General features: G+C 42.2%; 1 protein-coding gene across 14 annotated transcripts in view; it reads left to right on the plus strand.

Annotated features, from left to right (window-relative positions):
• The window catches only part of gpatch8 (G patch domain containing 8), a 212,368-nt gene that overhangs the window by 123,679 nt on the left and 62,651 nt on the right, over positions 1–26,038 (plus strand). The window contains exon 1 of one of the 14 annotated variants that reach the window (XM_038778725.1): positions 5,248–5,639. The exons of the other annotated variants lie outside the window; for them this stretch is intronic. Within the exon in view, the coding sequence (XP_038634653.1) occupies positions 5,529–5,639 (111 nt within the window). The 5' untranslated portion in view covers positions 5,248–5,528. Of the gene's footprint in view, positions 1–5,247; positions 5,640–26,038 lie in introns of those variants that run through there. 14 annotated transcript variants of the gene reach the window in all.

Below are 26,038 nucleotides of genomic sequence, written 5' to 3' on the forward strand. Positions count from 1 at the left end.
TTCAATCTTACCCAATAGTTGTAACCTCTCAGTTCCAGTGCAATCCTTGCCAATGTTTTCATGCTTCCATGTACATTTATTGTAATGGAGACCAGACTGTGCAACATTCCAGGTGTGACCCTCCTAGAGTCTGACATAAATGTATATAACTTCACTTCTTTGCATTCAATACCCCTCAAAATCAATCTTAGTATTCTGTGGACATTTTTAATTGGTTTGTTGATCGCAAAATTACTGCTACTGGAGTGATGGGTTTCCCCTGTATTCTGAGATCCCTTTGCTCGTCAACCCTCTTCAGTTTTTTTATTTCAAAGGTTCTGATTTTGCTACCACAGTGCCCTCATATTTATTCGTGTTTAAGCTAATTTGCTCCTAATTACCCTGTCTGCAACTTTTCTAATGTCTTGCATTTTGTTGCTTTCTTCCTCTGTGTTGACTTCATTCTTTGCAATCCCAACTCCACGATTGGTATCACCTGCAAATTTTTATATTCATCCCTAAAACAAATTATGATTTGCAATCATAAATGTAGATTATGGAAAACGGTAATATTCGCACCTTTAGTAAAATGTCCGTTCTTTCTTCATATTTAGTTTAAAATTGAGATGCAATTATTCAATATTTCTGTTGTTACCTGTGAGTTTGTCTTGCTCATCCTTTAGTGACCCTGGGCGGCATTCTCCCCTACCCGGCGGGACGGGGGGTCCCGGCGTAGGGGAGTGGCGCCAACCACTCCGACGTCGGGCCTCCCCAAAGGTGAGGAATTCTCCGCACCTTTGGGAGCTAGGCCCGCTCTGGAGTGGTTGGCACCACGCCGACTGGCCCCAAAACCGGAATCAGCGGCCTTTCAGGCCCGGCGGCGGGGCTGGTCGAAAGGCCTTCGCCGGTTCGCGCATGCGCCGGTGGTGACGTCAGCACGTCAATTTGTGCCTTCCCGATGGATTTTTAAAGAATTTCTCCTAAATTCCTCCTTTCCCCATTTGTCATCTTCGCATTTGAAATCCAAACATTCATTATTCATTTTTTTAGATCTAGTTCTCTGTTTATCAACTTTGCTCCACATTTAACTACTTAGTTCTGACTCTTAGTGGAATACATCTTGCAATCTATGGACCTGTTAATATACATTGAGCGATTGAATTAATTAGTTATTCCCTGAAATAATCATTAAACTTGTTATTACTTTTATTGTTACTTCAATGTCGAGGTGGTTGCAGCTGTCCTGCAACTGACGTGCTAAGAATATTCATCCACTGAGATGTACATTAAAACACAAATATATTAATTTTAAAATGACAGCTCCCACAGTGGCTTGGTTCATTAAGTATCCAGCTATAGTCAGTTCACACATGATTCATATTCACGGCTTTATCTCTAAGTTGCAGGAAACTATTCCCTTATCTGCAAATCTCCAAAAAGTTGGATCACGTTGCAGTCTAGATTCAACATTAAGGCTCCAGTGTTAAAGGATATGTGATATATTTTACAATGTTTGCTACATGACTACTAACACAGCCAAATTTTATCTATTCATTTGTTGTGGAAAGCCACATATCGATAGGTTCTGTCAGCTATTTGTGTGGGAATAATCATGGTGAATTCTGGAATCGCTTTGGAATTCTGGAACAGAAATACATCTTGCAGTACTGCATAGCTGGATGTGTGAGGAGAACGGTGGGGGAACATCAATTTTTTGTTGTCTACAGAAACCTGTTTGCTGTTTTGATCCCGTTTACTGATAGGCCTTATTCTGGTGATGATTATTTGTTGCTTGTGCCCTGGTCTGTCTCAGTGTCCGCTGCATTCATAACAGGAGGGATTGTCCGTTAACCGGCATTAAAATCAGAAAAGGCAATTGGGCAGAGAATCAGTTCCAATGCCGAAATCGTAGTAGGCGCCGAGTTGGCAACAAATTACAATGCTCCAGCACCTCAACAGCGGCGTCAATGCATTCCGGAGAATGCACATACGGTAGACACTGTTTGCATATTATTAGCGGACCCGACCCGGTATTCTCCGGGGCCCCGGAATTCTCCGCCTCCAATGGGCCGAGCTACCGACGCGTGGTTCACTTGTGCTTTTAAAAATCATGAAACCGGCGTGGTGGCTGCCGAGGAAGAGAGAGGGCGTCAGGAAAGTGTCCAACTTCACCATACTTTGCTGACAGTTGGGCCGCTGGCAGGGGGGCTTTTGCCAGGGCCGGAGGGAGTAGGGGTGGGGTGGGGCTGGGGGCAGGGAGGGGGGGTGTGGCTGGCCAAGAGGTGGGGTCGGGGTGGACGGGCATGGAACACCACTCTTGCAGCCGGCAAGGCAGCCATGCAGCTGAGCACACCGCTAACAGCCCACTTTGAACTTAGTGTCACAGGTCGTATAGGTGCCTGTCTCTTCTCTCTCTTCTCTCCCCCCCCCCCCCCCCAGAGGTGCCCTCTGGCCCCAGCCGACCCGTCAGCTGTTTGGGCATGGGCATGCTCCAGCACAACCAGTGCCATCTTGTTGGCTGGGATGAGTGTTTGTGGGGATTGTAATGTGTATATGCGGCTGCAGCTTTAATCTAATCACGGACCCGGTGAATCCTGCACCGTTTTTATTGGAGTCGACTGTGTTCTACGTGGCACCGGTGCTAGCCCCTTAACGGCAGCGGAATAGGCCCAGGTCCGGTTTTTCTGTTGTAAAGTCCACAGATTCTGCGTTCGTGTCTCTGAAACGGATCCTGCCCAAGTCATTTTTCCTTTGCAACATTTGTCACTCCCTTGGTAAGTGTGCCACATTTTGAAATTATGTCATAAGTTATTTTTGTTGCAACAGTGACGTTTTGATCATTGATGCAGCAACATTAAGATGGCACAGTGGTTATCATTGCTGCCTCACAGCACCAGAGACCCGAGTTCAATTCCCGCCTTGTATGCCTGTCTACATGAGAGTTTCCACCTTCTCCTTGTGTCGGCATGTGTTTCTTCTGGGTACTCTGGTTTTCTCCGACAGTCCAAAGATGTGCAGGTTAGGTTGATTAGCCACGATTTTTTTAAAATTGCCTCTTAGTGTCCGGGTTAGATAGGGTTATGGGGATAGTGCGAGGCAGTGGGCCTAGGTAGGGTGCTCCTTCAGAGGGTGGGTGCAGACCCGATTGCCGGAATGGCCTCCTTCTGCGTTGTAGGGCTTCTATGACTTGATACCAGTAATGACTGTGTCCTCAATAACTCTGCCTATGTTTGGTTGGCCCATATCCTAAGTTGTTGGAGCATTGGCCATCTTTCCATAAGGTTTAGCTAGACTGCCTTCCATTCAGTTCCTGCATACCATGGAGATATTTTGATAAACGATGATTTCCTTCACTCAAGCTATGAATAATACTTTTCCGTGGTTAGGTTACTCATGCACCTTTTGGCTAGGTTTTGAAAGCTATTTGACAAACCAGAATATGATTACTCTATCAAATTTAATTTCCCTGAATGGATATCACTAATAGCTAGTTAAGGAGTGCTGTACCTCAGAAGTTGTAGGGACAGAACACCAATATTTTGTATTTGCTGTTCAACAATAAACCAGTGCAAGTCTGAATGTATGCATAAGATTTTATGCTTCATGGGAGAAGTTTGAAAATGTCATATTTGAAGATGGTACACAATGTGTGAACTTAATACTGAAGAATCGAAGCCTGTTTCAATTTGTGACACTTGACAAACTTGTGACTGGGCATGCAAAGAAATGCACTGTATTGATTGGCAGCTTTGCATGATGGGCGATGTAAGGTCAAAAATTCATGCAACCAATGAACAAACAGGTGGTTAGCGCTGCTGCCTACGGCGCTGAAGACCCGGGTTCGATCCCGGCCCCGGGTCACTGAGTGGAATTTGCACATTCTCCCTCTGTCTGCGGGGGTCTCACCCCCACAACCCAAAGATGCGCAGGCTAGGTTGCTTGGCCATGCTAAATTGGCCCTTAATTGGAGAAAAAAAATTGGGTGCTCTAAATAAAAAAAAACATCAACAAACAGTACTCCATATTAGTTAGGCTTGCCTTTTGCCCATTTATCCCATGGTATTTTGTGTTACAAGTTGGTGAAAGTGATAAAAGGAAAGAATGGGGTGTCATCTACAGTGCATTAGGATCTCTGTACATACAGGGCAAAAGCAACCATTCATATTAAAGGGTTCGGAATTAACAGTATGAACAAGGAGCTGTAATTTAGACTGGTGAGTGTCAAGTCCGGTACAGAAGGTAAAGGAAAATTGGATTGAGAGTGAGGAAAAACAGCAAAAGAAATTTTTTTAAGAGTTTAATCTTTATAAAAATTTCTGATAATTATGAAATGAAACTCCATCTAGATGTTGTTTCCATAGTGCATTTTCCAGCAGCAACGTCTCAATTTTTGTGCTTGCGCACACCTTCCCTTGCCTGAAGTTGGTGGGGTATTTGCACTTGCAGATATTAGGCTTATTAGGTGTTATTAGGCTTGCTGTTATTTTGACAGCAATCTTGGGCTATAATTTTTGTCTTTCGGTATATAGTGTTTGATTGCTTTGCCTTGCAGTAATAGACCTCTTCTGCAATATGCATGAATCACATCTCCACATAGGATTTATAACTCAAAATTCAAGAGATGAGGTTTATTTATTGGGATGGGTTAATTTTTCTCGCTTACTGTGAGTCATGCGGCAGAACATCTAAACCAGTGAACCTAATATAATTTGTGTTTTTTTAAAACTATGTTACAGTATTTAAATTGGAACCAGTTAGACTTGTAAGAGTACTCCGTTTTATGGAAAATTCTTTGATGTTAGAGCAATGGTGTTGTCAACACGCCGAGTTTCTAAGTAATTGTTCAAATAAAATTCTCCACTCCATTGAAGTTGGTGACCAGGGTTTTGGCTTCAATTATTTTCCTAATATGGCTCTGTATGCCTTTTAATTAAATTGTTGAATGTAGAATTGTTACGAGCACTATTCCAGCTTGATTTTAAAAAAATGTAAAGTTGTTGTTGGTCTTAAGTTTTGTTAATTTGTGCATCTATGGCAAAAATCTTGGATACATTCTTCTTGATGTTCAGTATGTTCTTCCAAAAAAGAAGAGCTCTTTTCCTCTTTAACACCTGAATTCGAGACAAAGGTCTGCCATTGCTCCTCTGACTGTGGATTGCTAGAGGCAGCATGTAGTAAATCAGGGTTTTATCAGCCATTTCTGGTCCAGAGGTTTGCGTTCATTCCCCAGTGAGGTGTGTTTGTGAGATGCCTCGGGTTCATTTTACGTGCTTCAGTCTGCGGATTAGCATTTCTTTCTCTCTCTGCTGGGAGGAAAGTTGCAGATATTACTCTTTCTTGTAGTTACATGAAAGGACCAGACAAATTCCTATATGTGCATTATCTTTTGGATATTCTTTGCTGATGTGTGTGTACAGTGATGGGAGCAATTGCTGTGTTGTCGTATGAAAGGATTTACTGTACATTATCAGTTTGCTGGGCAATCGCGCTACTGCTGATCTCTGGCTGTTTAAATCATTGTGCTGTGTGCACAATAGATTCGCAACCATATGGCATGCTGTTATATAGTCATCAGTTCAGCTCATCTCATCAATGGACATTTCAGGAATATCAAAGGTGTTTTCAGAGGACCGATTCACAAGAATGGAAGCAAGGGGCTGGTATTTAATCTATTTTACCTTTTCCATCAATATTTCAAATTGCAAGTGAAGTTTCCAGTCTGAAATAACGTATGCTGCTGTTTTTGGAGACTCTCACTAACCTTTAAATAACTGAAGTTTGCATTTTCAATCTTGCATTGGTTATGATTAGCAGCCAAATTTTTCAAATAGAATCTCAGTAGGTTTTTTTATAAGTATGCACTTGTGAATATTCTCTCTAAACTTGCAGTTATATTCATCACCACAGAATGCAGTGAATCTATTTTTGAATTTAAAATCCAACTAAACCCCGTTAAAACTTGTTAAATTAACTTCCGGATCTCAACAATTTAAAAACTGCTCGTATCTTACATTGTGTAATCTGCTTTCCACGGAGTATAGATAGCATCTGTATTTTGTAATTCTTCGTTAAATATGTTTCTAATTTGCATGTTTAGTGAATTGGTATTTATTCTCCACTTTTTTGTCTCCAAACTGCCCTAGGCAAGCTTTTTGTTAACCCCATGTATGTTTGGGTGTTAAAACTTTTGTTACCAGTTTATAAAATGAGGACTGTGTCTTTCAAGTAACGGTGGGCACTAACAGTGTTAAGATGCGAAAGATTTTACCTACTCCGTAAACATCGTGTGCTGGATAGATGTTGGTGCAGCACGGTAGCAATGTGGATAGCACAATTGCTTCAAAGCTCCAGGGTCCTAGGTTCGATTCCGGCTTGGGTCACTGTCTGTGCAGAGTCTGCACATCCTCCCCCTGTGTGCGTGGGTTTCCTCCGGGTCCTCCGGTTTCCTCCCACAGTCCAAAGATGTGCAGGTTAGGTGCATTGGCCATGATAAATTGTCCTTAGTATCCAAAATTGCCCGTAGTGTTGGGTGGGGTTACTGGGTAATGGGGATAGGGTGGAGTTGTTGACCTCGGGTCGGGTGCTCTTTCCAAGAGCCGGTGCAGACTCGATGAGCCGAATGGCCTCCTTCTGCACTGTAAATTCTATGTTGCCCAATTCCCAATGAACTTTAGTTTTCATAGTATTGTGCACTGCGTAGTGAGTAGAAAATTGCTCATTTTGACCATCCAGACTGGAGTTCACCCCATTTCTGCAGGTTCTGAATATCCAAAGCCTCAATTGCACTGAAATAAAGTTGATGTGCGAGATGATAAATTATGAAAATGTGAAGGATAGAAGCTTGTTGACTTTTTAAATCTACTTGTTGAGAGCCGAATTATTGACCATTGACAATACCCTTTAAAAATGTAGAAATCGTTGAAACTCGTGTGATAGCGAAATTTAAAATCATATTTCTGCTGACTTACAGGAAAGCTATGTTGGTGATTCACCATCGACATAAATTAACATTTCTAGGCATTCCTCTGGGTTAATCAAATGATAATACAGACTAGTCCATCATAACTATTTCATTGAATGCAGACTGGAAGAAAAACTTATAAATCCACTGGGACCACAGGGGTTTCATTTAAGTTGCAAAGCTCCTCTGCCCCAAAACTTTATAAATGTTATGAAATCAAAAAATTAGATATATTACCTCCACTGATGAAAATAAATGCAGGATAGAAGCTTCCTTACAAAATATGTATTTGGTGATCAGCAGATTTATATTAATGATGACGTTTCACATTTAAAAGAGAACTAAGTTCTGTACGAAACATTTTTTTCTCATTCCATTGGTAGTCGATTCTTATTTATCATGACTATTCCGCATTTCTAATTTCCGTCCTTCTCAATTGTTTGAATATCATGACCTATGAATTATGGCTGAGTGATACCATTACCAGCTCATCCCATATAAAAATTAAAAGTGGATTCTCTCTTTGATAAGCATACCAGTTTTGGCTCAGATGAAAGTGCTCTCCTTATCTGAGTCGCAAGGTTCTAGGTTCAAGTCCCACTCTGGGGCTTGAGCACAAAATCAGTGTAGCAATGAGGGAATGCTGCAATGTTGAAGCTGCTGTCTTTTGGATGAGATGTTATACTGAGGCCCATCTTTCTGCTCAATTATTCGGGGGCAGCAGGGTAGCATGGTGGTTAGCATAAATGCTTCACAGCTCCAGGGTCCCAGGTTCGATTCCCGGCTGGGTCACTGTCTGTGTGGAGTCTGCACGTCCTCCCCCTGTGTGCGTGGGTTTCCTCCGGGTGCTCTGGTTTCCTCCCACAGTCCAAAGATGTGCGGGTTAGGTGGATTGGCCATGCTAAATTGCCCGTAGTGTCCTAATAAAAAAGTAAGGTTAAGGGGGGGGGGGGTGTTGGGTTATGGGTATAGGGTGGATACGTGGGTTTGAGTAGGGTGATTATGGCTCGGCACAACATTGAGGGCCGAAGGGCCTGTTCTGTGCTGTACTGTTCTATGTTCTATGGCATGCAAAAGATCCCATGGCACTATTTGGGAGAAGAACAGGGGAATTGTGCTGAGAGTCCTGGCCAATATTTATTCCTCAATCAAAATCACAAAAACATCACGTTGCTGTTTTTGGGAGTTTGTTGTTGGGCCCAAATTGCTGTCATGTTCCATACATTACAAAAGTGACTACACTTCAAAAGTACTTCACAGCATCACAGAATCTTTATAGTGCAGAAGGAGGCCATTTGGCCTATCTAGTCTGTGCTGGATCTCTAGTCCCACTCCCCCGCTGTATTCTTGTAACTTTTCACATTCTTTTCCGATAGAAATCCAATTCTCTTTTAAATACCTCAATCAAAACTGATCCACCACCCTTTCAGGAAGCTTGTTCCAAACTCCAACCACCCTCTGAAATTTTTTTAACTCACATCACTTTTACTCCTTTTGCCAATTATTTGGAATCTGTGCCCTCTAGTTCTTGATGCTCTCTTGAATGGGAGCAATTTCTCACTACTTACCCTGTCCATACACCTTAAGAACTTGAATATCTCTATCAGGTCTCCTCTCAGCTGTCTTTTCTCCAAGGAAAACCATCTAACCTCTCCAATCTATCCTCATAGCAACAGTTCTTTATCTCAGGAATCATTCTTGTGAATCTCCTCTGTACTCCTTTCAATGCCTGCACATCCTTCCTCAGATATGTTCCCAGAACTGGATGCAGAATCATAGAATTATGCCATCATAGAATTTACAGTGCAGAAGTTTAATATGACCTCCTTACTCTTAAACTCAGTGCCCCTATTAATAAAACCGAAGATACTCTATGCTTTATTAACTGCTCTGTTACAGAGGAGGTGATGGTGTAGTGGTATTGTCACTGGACCAGTAAGCCAGAGACCCAGAGTAATGCTCTGGTGACTTGCGTACGAATGGCAGGAAATTTTAATTCAATATCTGACATTTAAAATCAAAAATTAAAAGTCTAATGTTGACCATGAAACCATTGTTGATAGTCGTAAAAACTCACCTGGTTTACTGATATCTGAAATCTGCCATCCTTAACTGGTCTGGCCTACATATGACTCCAGATCCACAGCAATGTGGTTGACTCGGAACTGATGTGGAGATGCCGGCGTTGGACTGGGGTGAGCACAGTAAGAAGTCTTACAACACCAGGTTAAAGTCCAACAGGTTTTTTTCAAACACTAGCTTTCGGAGCACTGCTCCTTCCTCAGATGAATGAAGAGGTATATTCCAGTTTGTTTGCTGCAAACCAACCAGCCTTCAGAACAGTGACCACGACACCACACAACCCTGCCATGGCAATCTTGGCAAGATGTGCCAGATCATTGACATGGATAGCACCATTACACGTGAGAACACCACCTACCAGGTACGCGGTACATACTCGTGCGACTCGGCCAATGTTGTCTACCTCATACACTGCAGGAAAGGATGTCCCGAAGCGTGGTACATTGGCAAGACTATGCAGATGCTGTGACAACGAATGAACGGACATCGCGCGACAATCACCAGGCAGGAATGTTCCCTTACAGTCGGGGAACACTTCAGCAGTCAAGGGCATTCAGCCTCTGATCACCGGGTAAGCGTTCTCCAAGGCAGCCTTCAGGATGCACGACAATGCAGAATCGCCGAGCAGAAACTTATAGCCAAGTTCCGCACACGTGAGTGCGGCCTCAACCGGGACCTGGGATTCATGTCACAATACATTCATCCCCCACCATCTGGCCTGGGCTTGTGAAACCCTACCAACTGTCCTGGCTTGAGACAATTTACACCTCTTTAACCTGGGGTTACCCCCATCTCTGGATCTGTAAAGACTTAAATACCTGCAAATGCTCCCATTCAAAGCATTGTCTGGCATTTTGACTTTGTCGATATATATGTTTCTGGAACATACCTCTTCATTCACCTGAGGAAGGAGCAGTTCTCCGAAAGTGGTGTTTGAAACAAACCTGTTAGGCTTTAACCTGGTGTTGTAAGACTTCTTACTGGACTCTTAAATGGTCTCTGAGGTGGCCTAGCAAACCACTCAGTTCAAGGGTAATTGGGATGGGCAATAAATGCTGCCCCAGCCAGCAATGCGCGCTTCCGATGAATGAATTTTTAAAAACACACCCTGTCACCTTCAATAACATGTACTCTGAGGTCTCTCTGATCCTGATCCTACTTTAGAGTTTCTCCCTTTATTTTATGCTTTCCATATTCTTTCTGCCAAAATTAATCATCTCAACATGGACCATGGGGAAACAGCAAGGGCAATGAATGTCGGAGTGGCAGGCTGGAGTCTTTTGAGAGTGTGGGCTGGGGCCGCTTATGATGTAAAGTTGTAGAGTAGAACCTGGTCTATTGAAGTTTTTCCAGGTGCCACGGTAATGGGTCTGAACAAGACCCTGACCAATATTGATGCAAGCAGTGAGGAGTCATTGCAACATGCGTAGAGAGAAACTCTGCTTGGACTTAGTAGGGTCCTAAACTGTGAGGAAATGTGGGACTTCGACCTGGAATGGATGGTAAGATTAAAGCAGGGAAGGGAAATTAAGAATGAAATGAGGCTGAGTAGAAATCAGAGAGGCAGCAGGACTGTCATCTTATTGCAAGGCTTAAGCAACGGGCAGCAGAATAACAGCAAGATGAGATAGGGTCATCTTTCTTTCATACAGGATATAGGGCCAAAGAGTGTAAAATACATATAGAGGCAGGGAGAGTGTGCTTTTCTAACATTTGATGTAGAGCAAAATACTAAACACTTGGAAAAATAACATTGGATCTGGGCGATTTCTGCATGCCAGCCTGAGAGGTCTCCCTCCAGGCTGCAGTTTGAAAGGTTGGGTCTATTGTACAATTAAGGACGGAGAACAAATTCCTGAGACTGTCGCCTTGGAAGGATGGCAGTCCCATCACTGGAGTGAGTGCTGATGCTGCAGGATGGAATGCTCATCTTGAGGCATCTTCAGAAAAGATTTGAATTTTTGAAAAATACACTATGGCCACATCTGTCAGGCTATCCTTGTGGGGAGCTCCTCCACAGGTTGTCCAGCATCTGCAGTTATGACCAGTATGGTCCATGATGCTTCAGTGTGTCATGGCCAGGAAGGCTAAGAACAGAAGGTTGGATGAACCCCTTGGCCAGCCACCAAGCTGCCGCCTGGTATGTGCTTCGCATTGGGCCAATCCACTGCTGGGGGGGATCCTGGCGGTGTCACCAAATCAACACTTAATGGACACTTAATTATTCAAATTTGATTGCTGCTGCTGGCGGGTTGGTCACTATTGCTGTCGACCTCAGGAAGGATCATCCAGAGGCTGGAGTGCATTGGGCCACTGAGCCAATTCTTTTGTATCCAAATTTCCAATCAGTCCCATCATCAAACCTGCTTCCTTGGTCCAGGAGTATTTTTTTCCATAGAGAGCAGAACTCGCATTTGGAGGAAAGCAGCAGCAGAGTTGAATGAACATAGAACATACAGTGCAGAAGGAGGACATTCGGCCCATTGAGACTGCACTGACCCACTTAAGCCCTTACTTCCACCCTATCCCTGTAACACAATAACCTCTCCTAAACTTTTTGGACACTAAAGGCAATTTAGCATGGCCAATCCAAATAACCTGCACGTCTTAGGACTGTGGGAGGAAACCGGGGCACCTGGAGGAAACCCACGCAGGACACAGGATTACGTGCAGACGCCGCATAGTGACTCAGCGGGGAATCGAACCTTGGACCCTGGTGCTGTGAAGCCACAGTGCTATCCACTTGTGCTACCGTGCTGTCCTTGACTATAAAGTTGTTTGGGAAAGATTTGTAGCAACCAGGCAGGGTGGGTTGATGGTAGGAGGAGAATGGGAAACAGTCATGGTGTGGAAAACTGGCTGAATTTTATGTGATGTAGGCGGATCAATGTTCATGTACACTGAAGTACTGCAATAAGCAGCGTCAGAAACTAAATTTTAAATATAAATAATTTGTTCACGGGGGCTGAATGAAAGCATGAGAACTGCAGGTCCGTGATTGCTTCTTTTGCTGATAATTACAGGATTGAAACCTCAAGATAAATATGTGAAGACAGACTTTACTGATGAGAGAAATAAGACACAGCTGGAAAATCATTGTAGAAACAAAGAAATCTGAGTAATAAACTGAAAGGGATGACTTCAGAGTTTATTTCCTCTTCAACATTATCTCCTTTGCTGCCACTGCAGCCTATTGCGTGCTAAAATAATATTTATTTAATACTGTATTGGATTTCACTTTAATTCTTGTCTTGTATTAAATTTGTGACATCAGTTATTTTTCAGTAGACAGCCATTTTGTTCATGTATTGCCAGCGATACGATAACATTGCTTTATCAGAAAGCTTTACATGTTGAAGATCATATCCACAGCTGGTTGTAATGTATTATTACTCTGCTGCTGAAATGAGCAGGCTGTTGGCCAAAGTGCTTGAGGTAGTCGTTTCAGCTCTTTGTTTCTCTGTAATCTTGTTCAATGTTTCAGCTGATTAGAACGGATATGTCACGTTGGTAGAGCAACCTTACTGGGTTGAGGGAGGTGAAAATGAGTTTGAAATGTTTTCAAAATTGCAATGGGTTTCAGCACCATTTTTTTTGCCTGCAGTGTGATTATTGCGTTAAACAGAGAAGACTGGCAGCCTTCTCTGTTTTACATGCTCATATAGCATTCTCTATAATTACTCCCAGTTTGGAGGTAATTTTCGAGATATAACCCATGACATATGGTGAGTGTGACATGCCTCGCAAGCATGCGTCACTTTGGACCAATAGTTTCCAAGACTTGGGAGGAACGGGTAACTTGAGACCTATAGTTCTCAAAGCTTTCTACCATAGTGGATTTCTCTTGTTACATGTCTCTCTGTCTGTTGCAGACTAATTCAGCGTTGTCCAAAATAAATTACTGATTAGTCACAAATGTGGCTATCTTGACATTTTAGCCATATGCACTAATATTTTTTTTAAAAAGCAACTTGCATGCACACATGATTCTGGTAAATGCACTTCACATATATGTTTTCTTAACTATTACCACCATTCAGTTGCTAAGAAAATAAAACATTTGCAACTTGCATGCTATGCTTTTTGTCTCATCATTTTACCAACAAATACGCAAATAGGTTAAAGCACAGCTGTAAATATGAATATTAAAATTGCGTGCCCGACCACACTGTTGTTTTCATTCCCTAAAAAATGCAGTTAGCCATATTTGGTTTTACAATAAGCTACATGTGGCTAGCAGCTAACGCATTGATCAACACTGGACTAATTGGTAAAGATTGATTGCCATGTTTAGTAAATGACTGCGCTATTGTTGTATCATGCGACTACTAAAATGGCAGAGGATGAACCAAATGGACCTTTTTTTCATCTGGTGATATTTTATGCCGAACAGAAAGAAAATTGAAATAAAAATAGAAAAAGCTGGCTCATCTGGCAGCATTTGTGGAGAGAGAAACAGAGTTAATGTTTCAGGCCATGACCTTTCATCAGAGTAGGCAATTTATTGTTGATGTAGTGATAATACGATTCATCTGGTGCTGCTCAAAATCTGGCTGTTGTTTAATGATAGTCTACCTGTAATAATATGGATTAAAGTATGAGAGGGGAACCTAGCTGACTTCAGAAGGCTGTATGTAATCTGTATAAAAGTGACGTTTCTAGGGATAGTTTTCTAGTTTCCAATGAGTATGACTGCTTGTCCCCCCTTGGAATGCTTGCCACTGGAGTGTTGACTGCTTGAGGTGTCAATAGTTCCAAATATGCTTCAATTTGCTCTTGTAAATCAGCTTTATTAAACCAAATTTAAAATACGTTTTTGAGGATTATGAGCTTTAGTTTCACGTACGAACAACATCAAAGGAAGGATGAAAAGAAATGTAATATATTAATAAATACCACGTTAATATTAATGTTTCAATTTAAACATTCTCATCTTTAGTTTTAAATGGACACTCAGTTGGGAAGGTGAAATTCCAGTTCCTTTGTTTCATAAGCGTGCATGTTTGATGAGTATGATCATGTGATGAATATGTGTAAACCAAATGCTTCTGCAATTGACACTGGCCTTCATTATTTAAATGTTTTAATAGTGGTTGACAGATTGGCAATCTCTTTAACAACTCATTACATTGATATTATTGTGGTTGTTGTCAAGCACTTTTATTATTTTCAAAAAAATTCTTATTTTTACAATAAAACAGATTGTGATAAGTTGCTATGTATTGCAGCAATATTAAAACCCTGATAATTCCTGATCAAGTTCAAAAGCAGACTTTATAACTAAGCAACAAATATATGTTTGCAGAATTTTGCTTTCTTTTACTGTGTCAAGTATGTATTGATCGCTATTACTATCTTTGGATGACTTGGATTGTTCTTGTGTGCCTTGTTTTAGGGTAGCCTGAAATTAATTGAATCAGCTGAGCTTGGGGTTAAATGAAATCTCTGAATGCGATGGGCTGGCGTTTTATTACTGAATCTGGGCCTGCCCGAGGCTGTTTGAAAACTGTGAAGTTTTCATTAAGTTTAGATGATCCTAATGAGAATTAAAAGTGACCTTTATAAGGCATGAAGTATAGATAAATCATATAAAATTATTCTTCCTACAGAAAATTCTTTACGAGCGTTTGACCAATCTGGATTTCTGCTCATCTATCAAATTTAAAAAAGAACAGCATTTAAGTGGTGCCTTTGATCTAGTAAACAACCTAAGGCACTTCACAATTTGACAGTGAGCTGCGTAGAGAGACAGTAGGACAAATGAACGGTGCCTTGGTCACAAGGGTATGTTTTAAGGAGCGTCTTAAAGGAGAGGTGAGAGGGTTATAGAGCTCAGTGAGGAAATTCCAGGATTTAAAGTCTAAGCAGCTGAAAACCAATAGTTAAAATTATGATGGGCAAACAATGAACATCGGAGGAGCTTCAAGATCTCCGAGGGTAATAGGGCTGTAGAACGATGGTATTTTGTGAATGTATTGGTTGGGCTGGTTTAGCACTGTGGGCTAAACAGCTGGCTTGTAATGCAGAACAAAGCAGCAGCGCGGGTTCAATTCCCGTACCAGCCTCCCCGAACAGGCGCCGGAATGTGGTGACTAGGGGCTTTTCACAGTAACTTCATTGAAGCCTACTTGTGACAATAAGCGATTATTTATTTTATATTATTTATTTTATTGGTTGTAATCTTCCAAAATTCCTTAACTTCTGGAAAGTTCCCATCGGAGTTAAAACCACTCGTGTAACTCCTCTATTCAAGAAAGGAAGGAGACAAAGCTGAAAACAATAGGCCATTCAGCCTAACAGCTTTCATTGTGAAAATGCTGGAATGCATTATTCAGTAGTAGCTGGACACCTAGAAAATCATATAATTATATAAGCAAAGTCACCATTGTTTAATGAAAGGGAAATCGTGTCTGACAAATCTTTGCAGGGTGGATAAAGGAGAATCAGTGGATATATATTTGAAATTTTAGAAGACATTCAACAAGCTGCCACACAAAAGGTGACTACACAGGATAAGAGCCCATGGTGTTGGGGAGAGATTCTGGAATGCATTGAGCACTTCCCTACCTTGGCAGCCTTCTTTCACAAAAGCAGCCATTGATGAGGAGATCAGCCTTCTACAAACTAGTACAGTATGTTAATGATCTGAAAGTCAACGACAGCAGTTTTTGTCACCACTCTCCTGTACTTCTGTGAGACCTGGACTGTGTATCAGCGACCCATGAAGCACGAGAGTGCCTTTGCTGCATCCTCTGGATTCAATGGGATGACCATTGAACAAACACGAGTATCCTCCTTGAGCCGAGTATTCAGACACAGTTACTGCAAAATCAACTGCAATGGACTGTGCCGTGCCCGAATAGCATCTTCCCCTGACAGATCCTGTTTTCACACACTTCACACATTCATCACTAATCACATGATCATGCTCATCAAACTTGAACACTTCACCTTCCCAACTGAGTGTCCATTTAAAACTAAAGATGAGTATGTTTAAATTAAAGCATTAATATTAATGGGGTATTTATTAATATATTACATTTCTTTGCATCCTTCCTTTGATGTTGTTCGTACGTGAAACTAAAGCTCATAATCTGCAAACATATTTTAAATTTGGTTTAATAAAGCTGACTTACAGAAGCAAGTTGAAGCATATTTGAAACAATTGAAACCTCAAGCAGTCAACACTCCTGTGGCAAGCATTCCAAGGGAGGACAAAGAAAATACTTAGAAGACTCTCCAAAGCTCTCCTTGAAGCCTGGCAGCATTGACATGAATGGCTGGAAGGGGTTTACTGCCAGTCATTCAAAATGGCAACAACTTGTCATAAAGCTGCATCATGCTTTGAGTCCATGCACCTTAGTTATTCTACAGCATTAATTTCCAGCCTGCTGACCTCTGTGAAAGAAAACCTCATTGGACTTTGATTCCGGATTGTGGAACTCAAATGAACCAATATTTAGTTTCTCAGTGGTCTCGGTACTGCAAATCCTTCTTTTCCCTATTCCTCTCCTTACCGTCTCGAGGTGATGTTGCAAGCCCTCCTTCCAGTGTTTTAAGTGTGTGCAAAATAAAGAAATCCTTTTGAGTTCATCCTATCTCGAGTTTGCTGTGGGATTATTAGTAGAAACTTGGATCACACAAAAACCGAAAGTTTGGGGAAATACACGATAGAATCATAGAATTTGCAATGCAGGAGGAGGCCATTCGGCCCACTGAATCTGCACCGGCAATGCAGAAGGAGGCCATTCGGCCCATTGAGTCTGCACCGGCCTTTGGAAAGAGCACCCTACCTACCCTATGAAACCCACACCTCCACCCTATCCCCATAACCCAGTAATCCCACCTACCCTTTTTGGATACTAAGAGCAATTTAGCATGGCCAATCCAACTAACCTGCAGTTGGACTGTGGGAGGAAACCGGAGCACTCGGAGGAAACCCATGTAGACACAGGGAGAACATACAAATTCCACACAGTCACCCAAGCCGGGAATCGAACCAGGGAACCTGGAGCTGTGAAGCAACAGTGCTAACCACTGTGCTACCGTGCTACCCACTGCTTAGAAACATCTTTCTGTTTACTGGCGGGTGGTGTGAGGAGAAAATAGACTGTTTAAATTTACCCACTTCCTATCTGTAACAATTTCCTTTCTTACGCAAGGAGCCAAAACTGTAAGCAGTATTCCAGATGTGCTCTCACCAATACCCTGTATAGCTATAACAAAACTTGCCTACTTGCCTTCTGTTGTGATAAAGGCCAACAGACCATTTGCCTGTGAAGCTAAAAGGTCTGAAGGTGGGAAAATCACCTGGACTGGATGGACTACACCCTTAAGGTTTTGAAGGAGATAGCGGAGGAGATTATGGAGGCATTGGTTGTGATCTTTCAGGAATTACTGGAGTCGGGAGGGTTCAAGAGGACTGGAAAATGGCTAATGTAACGCCCTTGTTTAAGAAGGGAGGGTGGTAGAAGACAAGAAATTTGTAGGCCGGTTAGCCTGGTTTCGGTTGGGGATAAGATTTTAGAATCATTAAAGTAGGGCTGAGCCAGCACTGCTTCGTCAAGGGAGGTCATGCCTGACAAATCTGTTAGAGGTCTTTGAGGAGGTAATGAGGAAATAAGACAAAGGAGAGCCAATAGACGTGATCTATTTGGATTTCCAGCAGGCCTTTGCCAAGATGCCGTACAGGAGACTGCTAGATAAGGTAAGAGCCCTTGGTGTTAGGGGCAAGGTATTGGCATGGATAGAGACGTGGCTGACTGGCAGAAGGCAGAGAGTGGGGATAAAGGGGTCTTTTTCATTTGTGGTGGTCTGCAGGGGTCAGTGCTGGGACCACAACTATTCGCAATCTGGATGAAGGGACTGAGGGCAGTGTTGCTAAGTTTGCAGATGATACAAAGATATGTAGAGGACAGGTAGTGTTGTGGAAGTGGGGAGGCTGCAGAAGAACGTGTACAGGCTGGGAGAGTGGGCAAACAAGTGGCAGATGGAATAGAATGTGAAAAAGGTTAAGCACTATGTTAGGAAGAAGAGGCATATACTATTTTTTAAATGGTGAAAGGCTTTGGGAATCTGAAGCACAAAAGGGACTTTGGAGTCTTACTGCAGGATTCTCCAACGGTTAACATGCAGGTTCAGTTGGCAGTTGGGAAGGCAAATGCCATGTTAGCATTCATTTCAAGAGGGCTAGAATACAAGAGCAGCGATTCACTGCTGAGACTGTTTAAGGCTCTGGTCAGACCCAATTTGAAACATTGTGAGCAGTTTTGGGCCCGTATCTAAAGAAGGGTGTGCTGGCCTTGGAGGGGTTCCAGAGGAGGTTGACAAGAATGATCCTGGGAATGAACGGTTGTCATATGAGGAGCGGTTGAGAACTTTGGGTCTGTACCCAATGGTGTTTAGAAGGATGAGGGGCGTTCTCATTGAAATTTACAGAATTCCAAGCAGCCTAGATAGAATGGACATAGATAAGATGTTTCCACTCATAAGAGAGACTGGAACATGAGGGCACAACCTCAGACAGAAGGGACGATCCTTTGAAACTGAGATGAGGAGAAATGTCTTCAGTCCAGGGTGGTGAATCTGTGGAACACATTGCCTCAGAAGGTTGTGGAGGCCAAGTCATTGAGTATCTTTAAGACGGAGATAGATATGTTCTTAATTAATAAGGGGATCAGGGGTTATGGGAGAAGGCAGAGGAATGGGGATGTGAAACTTATTATTCATGATCGAATGCCAGAGCAGACTTGATGGCCCGAATGGCCTAATTCTGCTCCTATATCTTCTGGTTTTATTCTACTCCCTCATCTAAGTAATTGACACAGATTGTAAATATTTGAGTCCCGGTAGTACACTGACTAGTTATAGCTTGCCAACCTGAAAATTAGCCGTTGTTTCTACTCTTTGCTTTCTAATGGCTAGTCAATCTTCAATCAATGCTAATGTTTGTCTCAACAGTCCTACACCATGAGCTGTTATTTTGTGTAGTAACCTTTGATCCAGCACTTTACAGAGTGCTTTTTGCAAATCTAAGTGCACTACATATACATATTCCCTTTTACCCAGGTTGCTTGTTACTTTCTCCAAGAACTCTAATAAATTAGCTAGACACAATTTTCCTTTCATAAAACCATGTTGACTCTGTCTGATTGCATTAAGATTTCCTAAGTACCCTGCTGTAACTTCCTTAATAATAGATTTTCCATTTGAAAGATGTTAGGCTAACTAATCTATAGTTTGATGCACCCTCCCTTCTTAAATAGAGGAGTTACATTTGCTGTTTTCCAATCGGATGGGACCTTTCCAGAATCTAAAGAATTTCAGAAAATTATAACCAATGCATCTACTATCTCTGCAGCCACTTTAAGATCCTAGGATGCAGACTATTGGATTTTAGTTCTAATAGTTTTCTCAGTACCCTTTCCCTGATTATTGTGAGTTTCTTCATGCCTTTCACCACTTGATTTACAAGTATTTTTATAATCTGGAGTGTTATTTGTGTGCCTCTCTCTCTCAATGTATCTTTGCTGGGTGCTCTGAAATAGTTAAATGTCTGCCACCACATCTCTACTATCCTACCATTTAACTTTGTTCCCCAGTTCACCTTAGCGAACTCTGTCTTACCCTTGTGATTGTCTTTATTTCAAGACTAGTCTTAGACCCTCAAATTGAATGCAAAACTCAGTTGTTATGATCACTGCTCCGTACGTAGTGGCTCCTATTCTAGGGGAGTGAAACAAACTGACTAGTGAGGCGCCACAGAGATCTGTGCTGGGGCCTCAACTATTTACAATCTTGGATGAAGGGACTGGGTTTATTGTAGCCAAATTTGCTGATGATACTAAGATAGGTTGAAAACTTGTGAGGAGTACAGAAGATGTTTGCCAAGGGATATAGATGGATTAAGTGAATGGGAAAAGTCTGGATATATAACAAGTTGGCATGTAAGTACAGAAAAGATGGAGTATCATTCTTGTTCCAAAGTCTTGTTGTGCAGGGCATTGGTGAGATCACAACTGGGGTATTCCATTTAGTTTTGATTCCTTAAAGTTGGGATATACTTCAATTGGTTCCATTCAGAGAATATTTGTCAGTTTGATTCTGGGATGAAGTGGTTGTTTTATGAGGAAAGGTTGAGCAGGTTGGGAATATACTGATTGGTGTTGAGAAGAATGAGATGTGATCCTATTAAAGATGCAAGATTCTGATGGGGCTTGACAGGGTAGTCACTGGGAGGATGTTTCCCCTTGTGAGGGATTATAGAACTAGGGGACATAGTTTCAAAGTAAGGGATCTCCTTTCAGGACAGAGATTAGGAAGAATTCCTTCTCTCGGGGCTGTTAATCTTTGGAATTATCTTCCCCAGCAAGCAGCAGAGGCTTGCTCAAACATATTCAAGGCCGAGGTGGGCAAATTCTTGATCTACAAGGGAGTTGAAGTTTATGTGGGGTCGGCAGGAAAGTGGAGTTAAGGCCATCCTCCATCCTCAGTCCTCTGGTCCATGCCCACCCCACCTACATCCGGGATTCCTCTGATGCACTGCATCATATTGACAGCTTCCAGTTTGCGGGCCCTAACCGCATTCTATGCACCATGGATGTGCAATCTCTTCACACCTCCGTCCCACACCAGGATGGCCTTAGAGCTCTTCGCTTCTTTCTCGAAAAGAGGTCCGGACAATTCCCATCCACCACCACTCTCCTCCGCCTGGCTAAACTCGTTCTATCTCTCAACAACTTCTCCTTTAACTCATCCCACTTTCTCCAAATCAAAGGTGTAGCAATGGGTACCTGCTTGAGTCCTAGCTACACGTGCCTTTTTATGGGGTATGTGGAACATTCCTTATTCCAGGCCTACCTGGGTCCCCTCCCACAAATCCTTTACCGATACATTGATGACTATTTTGGTGGCGCTTCATGCTCTTGTCCGGACCTGGAAAAATTCATCAACTTCGCTTCCAGTTTCTATCCCTTCATCACTTTCACCTGGTCCATCTCAGACACTTCCCTTCCCTTCCTTGATCTTTCTGTCTCCATTTCCGACAATAGACTATCTACTAATATCCACTACAAGCCCACTGACTCCCACAGCTATCTGGACTACAGCTCTTCGCACCCTACACCCTGTAAGAACTCCATCCCTTTCTCTCAACTCCTTCACCTCCGTCGCATTTGCTCCGATGATACCACTTTCCAAAATGGTGCTTCGAAAAATGTGTTCCTTCGAAAAATGTGTTCCTTCTTCCTCAACCGTGATTTCCCACCAACAGTTGTTGACAGGGCCCTCAACGGTGTGCGGTCCATCTCCCGCGCCACTACCCTCGCCCCTTCCCCTCCCTCCTTCCCCTCCCTCCCAAAACAAGGATAGAGTCCCTCCTCGTTCTCACATTTCACCCCACCAGCCTCCGTATGCAACCTCTGCCATTTTCGCCAACTCCAACGTGATGCCACCACCAAACACATCTTCCCTTCAGCATTCCGCAGAGACCATTCCCTCCGAGATAATCTAGTCCACTCCTCCATACCAAGTACCTCTCCCATCACTCATGGCACTTTCCCATGCAATCGCAGAAGGTGTAACACCTGTCCCTTTACCTCTTCCATGCTTAACATCCCAGGCCCAAAACACTCATTCCAGGTTAAGCAGCATTTCACTTGTATCTCTTCCAATTTGGTCTACTGCATTCGCTGCTCCCAATATGGCCTCCTCTATATTGGAGAGACCAAACGCAGACTGGGTGATCGCTTTGTTGAGCATCTTTGGTCTGTTCACATTCAGAACCATGACCTTCCCGTTGCTTGCCATTTTAACAAAAGACCCTGCTCCCATGTCCACATATCTGCCCTTGGCCTGCTGCAATGTTCCAGTGAAGGTCAATGCAAACTGGAGGAACAACATCTCATCTTCCGGTTAGGCACGCGACAGCCTTACGGTGTTTTTAGCATGGCCAATCCACCTAGTCTGCACATCTTTGGACTGTGGGAGGAAATCAAGTACCGGAAAGAACCCACACACATACATTGGAAGAAAGTGCATATTCCATGCAGACAGTCACCCGAGGCCGGAATTGAACCCGGGTTCCTGGAGCTGTGAGGCAGCATTGCTAGCCACCGTGCCACCCTTGAGTGCATCTGTATAAGGCTTATATTCTGCATTTTGGATCCAAAGTTTTAACAGCATCAAGTTGCCTCAGAGTCAAATCAATAATGCAACTGATCTTTTCTCACAGAAAACCTATTGGAAATATTAAGGAACCTCACAAAAATAAATGCTGCATAGGAAATTGATTTTATTTTTAAGCCTGTTTAGTTTTATTGCATTTTTAAATTTTTGTTGTAGTCTCCAATATTAAGATCTCTGAAGTCTCTAACGTATTTTCTATCTTTAGTTGGGAGAGTCCATTGATACATTTGAGGTGATGTCCTTCTGGTTTAAAGTAAAGTCTTTCGTATACCATTGTTCAAAAAGCATTAACATGAGGGATGAATTTATGATTACATGCCTTCTTAACTTGTCATATTGACTAAAGGGTGCAGATTGATTTACCAAGATCAGAATACTTTTGCAACACGGCATCCAAATTAGTGCTACATGATTGTTTTGGTACCGACTGATTGTTTTGGTACCCACTCTTTAGTAAGCTGCCGAGTCCTCATTTTTCAGATCCAAACCCCTCAATCATGCATTTTGTATGCATTAGATTGTAGTGTGAAACATCAGTTTTGTTTGGTTGTATTTATGTTGCAACTGTAGTATTGGTGCGTTTTGTTTCACATTGATGCTAAATAGTTCTGGTATTTTACACTAAATTAAGAACTAATTTTGGGAAGTGCCATCGGGTAGAAATATTGCAGAACCTTTTCACCTAGATAAACCAAATGGGATGAATTATACAGTGCGGAATTTGGGCTGAGTAACTCTTCTGTCTCATATTGGGATTCAAACAGCAACAATAATGCCCCAACTTACTAATTTTATCATGACTCATGACTGTAATGTATTTTTACTTGTTTGAATGTTGCAAGTTAATAACTTTTATCTGTTTATTTTTATTCACTTTAACTCAGTGGCATAAGAAAATGGTCACATATAGCAGAGAAATAATGAAAATGCTTGAAATATTATTTACAAATGGGTCAATTACAATATTTCACAGTTTATCAAAACTAAAAGTTCAGTTTTCTGACTCGATCTGATTCTTTGTGGCTTGTCCCTTAATCCCAATGCCACTGAGCCAGTCTGTAATTTAAACAAGAGTTTATTGCTCTATAATGTTCAGTGAAAGAAGAATTTGATACCGCTGCAGTATGAGTCAGAGCACAGTGGCACAAATGATGTGCTGCAAAATACTACTGCAGTTTGAATCGCATTTAATTGTTGACAGAGCCTTTTGTTCTGTTTTTGTTTTGTTTTGTTCTGTCACTTGTGGGGAGAAAAGGGATAATGCACAAAGCTGACACGGGCTGAACCATGAAGCCTCTGTTTGGGAGACTATGATCTACTACCGGAGGAGAATTGCTACTGATTAGTGTTCCCAGCGAGACTTTAGTTCAGGGCTCTTAGTTAGGGGATCTGGCTGGGGGGGTAGGAGAGAAGAGATCTCCCTATTAAAAAGGTGTCAGGTTGCTTTAGTTAGGGGGTCCCTGGGGAGAATCTCCCATTTTAGGGGATCTCTATTTAGGGGATCCTGGAGGGCAGTCTCCCTATTTAGAGGACTTTGGGGTGGGGAGGGGTGCGGTGAAGTTGACTGGTAGGGGGAGGTGATCAGGACATGCATTTGTGGAGGGGGGGGGGGGCGGAGAGAGTGGCCCTCTGATGGACTTTGGGGGCAACTCCCTGAAAGAGATCCCCCTTTGCCGACAGCGAGGGCCACCACGTCAGGTTCATGTTTAGTGATACCTGTAGTAATCCCCGCCCACGTGATTCCCGGCCCGGATAATCTGGTGGTGGGCCCGCTAAGTGGAGGCAAAATGGGTCATTAGGACTGATTAGGACCCATTAGCATCCTCCATTAACGTGCGGGTACAACCCACGATCCTGCCGCGGCGGGGAGCTGGAGCATAGCGGTCGGTCTGGTGCTTGGTACAAACCTCGATTTCGGCAAAGTGGAGAAACCAGCTCAAGATCCAAAACAAATATGGTAATGGTCTCAATTAAATCAGAGCAAAATGGATGCACAGGTCACAGCTGTGCCTTTCAGCAGTGGAAATATTTATGAGATTGTTTCAAGTTTTGACAATTTGCCTCTCTGTGTGATAATGATATGGTAAAAAAGAATTACTGATTTGTAAGATGGTGGGCTGTTCATTCCAAATTAAACAGAAGGTTTATTTCAGTGCATTTATGCAATTATTGTAAATCACGTCTGTCAGATACTCTGATCGCATTGTTGAAGCAAGACCTTTCGTTAATCTTGGAAGTAGAATTTAAATAGGTAAAACTTCTTCTGATGGCCGCTGTTACATAATTGTACCTTGGATCTCCATGTTTAATATCCAATATTTTATGCAGATTACGAGAGTTTTATTTTGAGATAAGAGGATTATCTCTTAAATTAATTTTCATAAAAAGTACTAGATTAGTAATGCCATGTCGTCCTATTTTTTGTGCTTGCACTCAAGGTGAGTTTCATTATTTCTATTTTTCTATTCTACTTTTCGCCTGAAAATTGGGCATTTGCAAAACTTTAAAAATACAGATCAACATTTTTGCAATTCTGGAAACAAAGCAACAGTTAAAACACAAATGGCATTCAAACATCAATTGTATGTTCCAGAAGTCGTAGTTCATAATCAGATGCAGAATTTCCCTACATTGAATGTTGAGCAGCAAGCATTGCTATTTTGGCCAGTTCTACCAAATGCATATATTGTCCTCGCTGGTAAGCAAGTGGATTCAGAGGTTCTTTGAAAAATAGCGTGCGGTGGTGCCATTCATTTTTGAAATAGACATATTCTGTATTTTTAATGTTTTTTTAAAAGTCAGCCTCCCTGTTAAAATAAATTCTGAATCCCTATGCAATGTTAATTGACATGGGTTTGGTTGACTTCGATCATGGCATTCTTTTCTTGTCTCCGTTGGTAAATGAGCGTTATAACTCACCATAAGATATATGAAGCTAATTTTAATAAAATTAATAAAATTATTGCTGCTGGTTAAAATACAGGGGAAAACATTTGGAGTAAAGAAAATTAATTAGGGTCAATATTATTAATGGATGGATCAAACTTTTTTACAGCTTTTGGTCTATTACTAATTGGGAGGTGTTGTACTTTCATGTATAGAGCCATAAGAGCACAGGAGGAGGCCATTCAGTCCATCGGCCCATGCTGATTCTCCACAGACCATTCCAATGAGTCTCATTACCCCACTATTGCCAAAGCCCTTCTAATTTATTTTGCTCAAATCTATTTGTTCTTCCCATGCACGTGCACATTCTCCCCATGTCTGCATTGGTTTCCTCCGGGTGCTCTGGTTTCCTCCCACAAGTTCCGAAAGATGTGCTGCTAGATAATTTGGACATTCTGAATTCTCCCACCCGCCAAACAGGCCCCGGAATGTGGCGACTAGGGCTTTTCACAGTAACTTGATTGCAGTGTTAATGTAAGACTACTTCTGACAATAAAGATTATTATTATTCAATTTGCTTTTGAATACATCACACATATGCTCATCTGGCAACCTGTAGTTGAATCCATGGGTGAACGACCATCAAGCAGCTCTTCAAATGGATGAAAAAAAACAAAGCCCATGTTCCCAATAATGATCCAGTTGAAGTTTTTAAAGCTGGCAGACTTTGCTCATGTCAAGACTCCATGTACTCATCCTATGAATTTGGAGCAAAAATTATTTTCCCCCTTCCTTCAACCAACACCCTGTTCCCCTCCCCCAAATGTCTTCAGGAATGTGACAGTTGTGTAACTATCTTCAAGAAAGGAGATTAATCTTGCTGTGGAAACTATCACGGTGTTTCGTTCTTGCGCATAGCTGGGCAAATGATGACACGCACTCTCC

This window comes from Scyliorhinus canicula, chromosome 19, assembly GCF_902713615.1.
Source record: "Scyliorhinus canicula chromosome 19, sScyCan1.1, whole genome shotgun sequence".
In the NCBI taxonomy this organism is placed as follows: Eukaryota; Metazoa; Chordata; class Chondrichthyes; order Carcharhiniformes; family Scyliorhinidae; genus Scyliorhinus; species Scyliorhinus canicula.